General features: G+C 36.7%; 1 protein-coding gene across 1 annotated transcript; it reads right to left on the bottom strand.

The window, feature by feature from the left end:
* Nucleotides 1–3,074: 3,074 nt before the first annotated feature.
* Nucleotides 3,075–4,247, bottom strand: LOC147488622 (protein FAR1-RELATED SEQUENCE 9-like). Its single transcript, XM_086574435.1, has 3 exons — nt 3,607–4,247; nt 3,278–3,531; nt 3,075–3,169 (listed from the first exon to the last, which is right to left on the bottom strand). Exons 1-3 carry the CDS (start codon nt 4,245–4,247, stop codon nt 3,075–3,077), a joined length of 990 nt encoding a protein of 329 aa, XP_086430561.1.
* Between the last annotated feature and the right edge of the window lie 4,895 nt (nt 4,248–9,142).

The raw sequence follows: 9,142 nt of genomic DNA, 5'->3' as shown, positions 1-9,142 counted from the left end.
CAGTTTGTACCCTCAGATCCCCCAAGACCAAAGACCTCGACGCGAACTACTTCCGGACGCGGGTATGATGTGAAATTTAATATTGGGTCTTCCTACTGGAGTAAATGGCAGAATCACTTGATTCAACTTGAACAACGAGGACCCATTCCGTCTTATCCATGGGAGTGTATTAGTAGATACATGAGTTGGTACGAAAACAATAGTCATATTCGAATGATAAACCCTGATCATCTTAGTCACTACTCCCTACAGAGTCTTCCATATCATAATCTGGTGAGTTAATATCTTACAACGTTAATTTTTATTTTGTTTTATTTTGGTATTTTATAAATGTAAATGTATATACTAATGTAGTTTTTCGTTTTAATTTTGACAGCACCCCGTCGTCGATGAAATTTCTTGCTTGCTCAATCAAGGCCTCCAATTGGGTGGGACTGCGATTCCAGACGATGCACAGAACGAGTTCATGGAGGCATACAATTTGACCCGGTGCAAGTTCATTGGCGGACGATATCGTGAAGGAGCATAGGATTTAGGTATGTTGAGTTTGGTTAGTTTAGGGTTTAGTGGTTAGTTTGGTTAGTTTACCTCCTTTTATCTTGTGTTGGGACGAGTGTTGGAAATGGAAATGGTTTGTTTGTCAGTTCTCAATGGTTTATCAGTTCTCAATAGTGTTTATCAGTTCTTGTATTATTTTTTTAGAGTTTTAAGTGGGGAAGTGGGGAGTGAGGGTGGTTTTGTTTTTCGTCTGGTAGATAAAAATGCTCATGCATTGTGCATAGTGCTACAGAGTTATTGTGCACACTGGAAATGAGGGGTATTGATTCCAAGATTCTTTCTTTCTTAACTCTGATTCTTTAGCAGACTGAGAGTTGTAAGTGTACTGTGTGTCTTGGAGCTAAAGAAAGAGTTAGGAGATCATTTTAGTTGGAATTTGTGTTTGTTTTTTGGTGGGTTTTGCTTTACTTTTCAGTTTGTGTTAGTTGAGATGATGCGGGGAGTGTTTATTGGCATTTGAGATGATCACGGGTTTTGCTTTTACTTTTCAGTTTGTGTTAGTTGAGATGATGTGGGGAGTGCTTCTGAGTTGTATACTTTTGTTTGAGATGATCACGGGGGAGTGTTTATTGGCATTTGTCTTTCTTTGTTCTTTTGAGAGTTGATCATGACTTAAGTTCAAGAGTTTTCCAATCAATGAGGTTTCTAGATTTGGTGTTGGATTTGACATATGTGGTAGTATTTATACTGATTCATGTGTTTTTATTGGGGGGTAATTAGGCAAATGGTGGTGGAGGAAGATGGTGAACATGAGGAAGCAAGTGGAGAGATTAGTTTTTCTGTCAACCCTTAATAAAGCAGTTTGATTTAACTTTGATTGACTTATCTGTTTATTCAATTTTTTTGTTTTGCAGGAAGGAGATAAAGAACAAAGAGTTAGATATACAACTAAAGTCAGAAAGTTAGACTGGAAATCTCTTTGTAGTCAAAAAATGTTATGTTAGGACTCTTTTGTAAAGTTGTTGAATGTAGTTTATGTTGATATGTATTTCACATGGTGTCACATTGTTGAAATATGAAATTTGATCTTGTTTGGACTTGTCATTCTTTTGATGTTCACCTAAGATCCTATTTTTGGTGCAAGATCTAGTAAAACGGCATTGGCCTTTGGTTAAATATGAAATTGAATTTAATAGGACGCCCGTGATCTTACTACTTGGACTTTTGTCAATTGATTTTTCATGTTCACCTAAGATCCCATACGGTTTTATCAGTGCAATCATCTAGTAAAAAGTCGGCATGCCAAATCCCAAACAACATGGCATTTTAGTTTGGGACTAAGTTTTGCCAAAACGGTGTGCATTTTAGTTTGGACTAAGTCAAATGGTGTGGGGACTAAGTCAACGGGTGTGGCGTTCAAGTCCAAAATGGCAAAAAGGCAAAAAACAGAAACACCATTTTTATCCAAGTTCAAATCCCAAACGGCATGGCCACACCGTTTGGGACCTAGTCCAAATGGTGTGGCCATGCCGTTTGGGACTAAATCCAAATGGTGTGGTCACACCGTTCAAGAGGCAAAAACATGGGACAACACCATTTTTATCCAAACGTTCAAATCCCAAGAGGCAAAAAGGCCAACACCGTTTGGGACCTTCAAATCCAAATGGTGTGGCCATGTTGTTTGGGGACCTACTAAAATGGTGTGGTCATGCCGTGTGGTCACACCGCTCAAGAGGCAAAAACAGAGGCAAAAATCCAAGTTCAAATCACCATTTTTATCCAAATCAAATCCCAAACGGCATGGCCACACCGTCCAAAGGCAAAAAGACCAACACCATTTTTATCCAAGTTCAAATCCAAACGGTGTGGCCACACTAGTCCAAACGGTATGACAAAGTCCAAACGGTGTACCTAACAACTACCTAGCTAGGCCGTTTTAGCCTCGAATTTTTTTCTTTCAGTCCAGTCCAATCACTGTACACATCAATAATTACTACATGCATAATTACGTTTAAATCAACTGTTATACATGTGTACTTTATATGTGGATAATGCATCCATCCATCCATCCATACATGTTAAATCAACTGTTTATATCTTCAGGTGATTCAGACAATCATGAAAATGGATCTGAGCCCCTTCCCTCTAACATGCAACCTCTAATAAAATCAGGTTCATATAATTTACTAAAACTTCTGACAGGTAAAACTTCTGAAAGGTAATCAAGTTCATATAATTTACTAAAACTTCTGATTGGTTCCAAAATGAATAAATAGTTTACTAAAACTATGATAACTAAAACTCTGACAATTCACCCAAATAAAACTCAAATCACTAAAACTTCTTCACAATTCCGAACTCTAATGACCCCCCAAATAAAAGTTGATGACATGAATGGCACAGATATTCGTGGTCCTCAAACAGCCCCACCACCGCTCCTTGCTAGGGTCCATATGAGCGGGATAAAACGGATAAAGGGAAATGTTATCATATGTTAGAGCTTCTTCAAGACTTCTTGCAAAGCAAAGAATGTAGCCATGCAACTCGCCAAACCTTTCGCTAAATACAAGCTTCAATCATATTCGGCCATCATTTGTGCCCTCGTCTTCATTCTCCCTCCCCATCCTCATCTTCATTCTCCTCATCGCCGCCGCCTCTCGTCCCTCTAACTCTACATCCAATATCAAAATCAAAAAGAATGGAAAACGTTAAGTTTTAAAGGCAATTGTGTAAGATAGGATACTACGAATTAAGCTTAAGGAAACAATATTATACTTACTTGGGTCCTTCTTTCTATTTGGATTTTCAGGACAATTTCGTCTTTCATGGTTAACACCAACTTTGTTACAACATGTACATCTCCTCTCTGTCTTTGCTTTGGCTTTCGCGCATGCTTGTTCAAGACCCCCTTTTATTCTACCACTGTCCTTAGTTTTCTTATAAATCTTCACGACTTTTTTTCTTCCTTTTGTTTGAGAGATGTTAGGATTCAAAAGTAAAACTTGGGATGGGTCGTCAAGTGGCGGTGCTGAACTATCAGCAATAGTGCATGAATTAACAACTGAAACACCAGGGTCAACTTCCTTCTATTTCTTGAGCTCCACTGACAGTTCTTGCAGTCTTTGTAGCATTAATTGGTAAGCTGAATCAGTTTCCGTAGCTTCATAAACCAACGGATTAGCAACCATTTGAAGTCGAGTAATTCTCAGTACCTCAGAGTTCTCATGGCCACTTACCAGTCCACGGTCATACTCAGCTCTATACTTATTTGCCCCTTTCATCCACCTCTTAAGAATAAAGAGCTCGGGAATCTCAATATCACGACTTTGAAATACCTTTATGAGGTGTCCACAAGGTATCCCCAGAAACTCAAAAGTTTTGCATTCACAATTACCTTCTTTTGTCGCTAGGTTGAACTTCACTTTCCATTCACGCTCGTCACCTGTAACTCGCGACTTATAAGTGTAGGTTCTGTTGCCGTCAGTACCTTTTTCATCATCATGTAGGACATACTCAGTTTCAGCTAACTCGAATTCTTGCTTGAATCTATCATACACATTCCTTGTATATACACTTGCTGCACTCTTCAAGAGAAATGAATTACCGCCTACAATCCGATTCGAGTGTTCAGTAATATAATCCTCTTTTTTTTCTCTTTCAACAATCCTCATCAAACACTTATCATTCTTCACTACAAACTCTCTAAAAGTTGTCGTAGATGTGAAAAAGTTCTTGTAAACAGAATTCATGCTTTCGAATGCCCTAGAGTCGAAGTGCCGCATAAAAAGTATCCAAGTGATAAACTGGAACCCATTTGTGTCGAATCTTGTACATCTCTTGAAGCCATTCATTCTCCTCCAACTTAAAACTAGACATCAATTCTGCCCACCTCCTTTCAAACACATCAGGAATAAATATTTGCCGAATACAGTGTTTGAATTCTTTTTTGAATTTTGATTTCCGATAATAATAATTTGGAAATTTTTCAGGAAACTTCTTCATAATATGCCATAGGCAGAATCTGTGTTGAGTATTAGGGAATACCGTACCAACAGCTAGAGTCATAGCTCTATCTTGATCTGTGATAATTGCAGATGGGGCACGTCCGCCCATAGCTCCAAGCCAAGTCTCAAAACCCACTGAAAAGAATCTTCTATTTCATCCAAAAGTAGTGCACAACCAAATTGGATTGATTGTATATGGTGGTTAACTCCAGTAAATGGGGCGAATGGCATTTCATATACATTCTTATGATATGTGGTATCAAAGAAAACCACGTCACCAAAATATTGAAATTGTGTACGCGACCGACCATCTACCCAGAAAAAATTAATGGCCCTTGCTTCATGATCCATCTATATTGCATAAAAGAAATTAGGATCCTCTATACTTTTCTTCTTGAAAAAATGAAGCATCGCGGTAGCATCACCTCTCACCGGTTTCTTGTATTCTTTCGAGGGGCCCAAATGGTTCCAACAATCCCTATCATCAAAACCAATTTGTACTCCGTCAAGTATATCAACAACTTTATTCACAAGTACACCACCATCACGAAATGAGTCAATCAACACCTTAGCTGCAGCAGGCATATTTCTATTAACAGGCATACCCATTCTTTTTGCCGGACTAACCAGGTTGTGATTGTGCTCGCAACTAAATTTCATCACTTTCCAGATTCCACTATTTTGCTTTGTCACCCTCATTGAAGCAAGGCACCCACATTTAACTGTATTTGTGTTTCTTTTTCTCACTTCTTTCTCAGTACCATCCACATTCTTATTTTTGCCTCCTCGATCTCTATAAACCCCAAATCGCGAGCAAGTCATTTGACAACTACTAACTTCATCTGAACGAGAAACTGATTTTTCAGAGCTTCGAATTACGGGACTAAATCCAAACGATTTTCCATAATCTATATAGAATTGTTTTGTAGCCTCAAGAGTTTCAAAACACATTCCCAAACATGGTGGCTTCACAATTTCCACTTCCACTTCAAACTCCGGAGGTTGAACAGAGGAAGAAAATGCCACGGAAGGTGCCGCAGAAGGTGCCGCAAAAGACTCGGTTACTGCAAATAAATGTGTCCACGTAAAAAAAAAACAAATAAACTAACACGGTACAATAATACAGTATTGAATTCATTGGTAGAAATCGAAAATAAAATTGAAACATTAACTCACCTGAACTGTATTCTTCTTTCTCTCCGACTTCATCAATCAATATTGAGTCGTCCATCTACAATAACAAAAAATGTCAAAATTGTGGAAACAAGGGCATTGTGAACAAAGTATAGTAGCAACTACAACTCAAACAAATTGTTGTCCATTTAAGCAAGTCACAAGTGTAAATGTATAATAAGGCTGGTCGAGAAAATGCATAAGGAAATTCAAAAACCATATCTGTTGTTGCCTCAAAAACCATTCAAAAACCGAAATTAATTTTCTTATCACTCATTTTGAATTTTCAAAGTCTATCCAAGATTAAATTAACGTTTCAGCTAATGGTACAATAGAGAAATTGTACCCTCAAAAGAAATTGTAACGCCTCAAAAGAAAACAGTACATTAATTGTACCCAAATTAATAGAGAAAACGGTACCCAAATTAATAGAGAAAACAGTACCCAAATCAATAGAATTCAAAAACCGAACTCTGACAGAATTCAAAACTCTGACAGAGTTCACCGAATATGCTACTTCACCGAACTCTGACAGAGTTCAAAACTCGGAGTTCACCGAACTCTAACTCTGACAGAGTTCACCGAATATGCTACTTCACCGAACTCTGACAGAGTTCACCAAATATGCTACTTCACCAAACTCTGACAGAGTTCAAATGGCCTCAAATAAAAATCTAGTGATATCAACAGGAGAGACAATAAGTTCATAACTTCATTGCTTGATTTAATGATTTATTTATTTTGAATCATTCATCTCTTATAAATCCAATCAAGTAAACAAACAAAATATCTTCAATTAATAATTCAATCCCACTTAAATGTTTATAAAGCAAACAAATATCAAACAAACTCATAGCAACGCCAATTAGTTCCATAAAAAAGAAGTAACATCCCAATTTATGAACAACAAAATCTTGTTTGAATGGAAGAAACAAACCTGTGAAAATAAAAGTTGCTCCGACTTAAGAAAACCAAGCATGAAACGAAGATTGATTCGTCAATGAACACCTTAATTCAACAATGGTTAATTAGCTAATTGTTTTCGAGTGAAACACTGATTTTTTGGAGAGAAGATTAAAAGAGAGAAGGTAAACACTGATTTTTTGTATATTTTAATGTTTTTTTGTCGAAAATGTTAAACACTGATTTTTTTTGAAGAAGGTAAACACCGACATCACCGAAAGTGTTAAACACTGATTTTTTTGGAGAAGAAGGTAAACACTGATTTTTTGTATATTTAAATGTTTTTGTTTTTCGATTTCTAAAATTTTGTTTTTCTCGAATTTCATTTTTGGAGAAGAATGGACTATGTCCGTAGGATCAGTTGTGTTGATGCACGAGATCAATGGTGTGGATTGGTTGTGTCCACAATGTGGCTACAATAACTAGTTATATATATATATATATATATATATATATATATATATATATATATATATATATATATATATATATATATATATATATATATATAACTTACCACTTCATACCGATATATCTATTTTCGACAATGCATCTCTCTTATTATTTTCTCACTTCTTCTTAAGCTAATGTCTACGCACTCACACATATATATAGCTTCTCCAATTACTAATCCCTACTTAACTATTAATTAGAAACTTCTAATACAAATCCAATTCTAATCTTATTTGTATTGCCAATATCAACTTGGTTCCTAATAGCAACTCATACTTGCTAATCACACCACTTTCTAATTAATTAACCTGCAACTCTAATTTAACCAAAATAACTATATATATATATATATATATATATATATTAGTTGGTAAAATAACTATATCTAAAATTACTAATTCCAACCGCCTCCCTTAATTTGAGATCTAGCAATAAGTACTAAATCTCAATTTAGTAATTCCAATCAACAGCCTCTCCTAAATTGAGATTTTGAAACATAGTCATTCCCAAGAACGTCTTTAGCTTGATAAATTCTTCAATTTTCAGCGACTCCGTAACGATATCTGCTACCTGGCATTTGGCATCCTAGTTGATGAAATTACATTGCAACATTAACATTGTACTTATACTTGACTTCCATGTGTTTACTCCTCCCATTAAATATCAAAACCTTATTGCACTGTTCCGGTTTAGAATTGTACCGCTTTAATTTTAGCTTGTACGGTTTTTTATTTTTCTTACAAACACTTGGAACCAATATGGATCTTGATGAGTTCTCCCCTCCTACATTTTTACTCTTCCCACGAAAAACCGAACCCTTCTTGTATCTTCTCAAGTTTGGCTTGGACCTTTTACCATCTTGTTTGCATACTCGTGGCACCATTAAAACTTTCATGTTACTCTCTCCCTTTTCAATTTTGTGTCTTTTTCTATTTGGTTTATAAACATTTTGTACCAATTTACATCATAAACAACTATCCCCCTTTTCTGGCTTGTAACAATGTTGTTTGTGTAGTTCTTTTACCACTCTTGATTTCAAATCATTCACCTTCCTCTTTTGCTTATATTTTTTCTTCTGCACCTGTTTGACACCAAATACCGTCTTCTCACAAAGAAACTCAGTAAACTTCGTTGTCTCAATTTTCTCATCTCCATGGACTTTCTCCACCATATCTACGACCAAACTTTTTTCTTCATGTACTTCAATGTTTTCTTCTTTTTCTTCTTCTCCCCCTTCTTCTTCTTCTTCTTCTTCTTCTTTTTGCGACCCCTCCTTGTAGGGCTGTCAATGGGTCGGGCTAGGCCCGAATCCCGACCAAGTCCAGTCCGATAATTTAGGACCTAGACCTCAAAATATGTCTGGAACGCAAGGTCCGGCCTGAAGCAGGTCCGGTCTGATAAGCTATTGGACCAGTTCTGGACTCACCATGTTCGAACCCGATAAGGGCCCAGCCCGAACTTAGATATAATGTAGTGCAAAAAATATATTAACCTAGACCATTAAGATGCCACCATTAATATTACCCAACTAGAAGTCTAGAATCCTCCACCAACGTTGAGAATTGAGATGGCTTCTTCTTCTTCTTCCAATGTAAACCCTTTCCTACTCCAAGATAATAATCTTCATCCAAGAAGTACTAATAAACCCAACTACTTGATTGTCAAAAACTACACCTATAAATGCATAAGAGATGTGAGAAAGGCTCATCACTACCAATTATCAACTTATCCAGTGAAGATTTGTTTTCTCCAATCCCTACAAGGTATTCTTCTTCAACTTCGTTCAAAGATATGCTTAAACAATTTAAATTTGCCTTGGTTTGGGGCTCACGCGTGAAACATAGACCCCAAAGAGTGGGAAGGGAGCACGAGTTAGAAGATGAGGACGTGGTTCAGATAATTAAAAAGGTGTGATTATGGAACATTGAGAATTGTCATTCACTGTGATGGCATTCCAGATACGGGGATGATAATTTCTGAAGATTCAAATTGGAGACACAAGGGTGATAAGAGCCCAAAACTGTAGTTTTAACCCCTTAATAATCATACTG

The sequence above is a fragment of the Coptis chinensis genome, chromosome 7 (assembly GCF_015680905.1).
Source record: "Coptis chinensis isolate HL-2020 chromosome 7, ASM1568090v1, whole genome shotgun sequence".
NCBI lineage: Eukaryota > Viridiplantae > Streptophyta > Magnoliopsida > Ranunculales > Ranunculaceae > Coptis > Coptis chinensis.
Note: the sequence above shows the minus strand (reverse complement) of the source record. Positions and strands in the feature narration are given on the sequence as shown.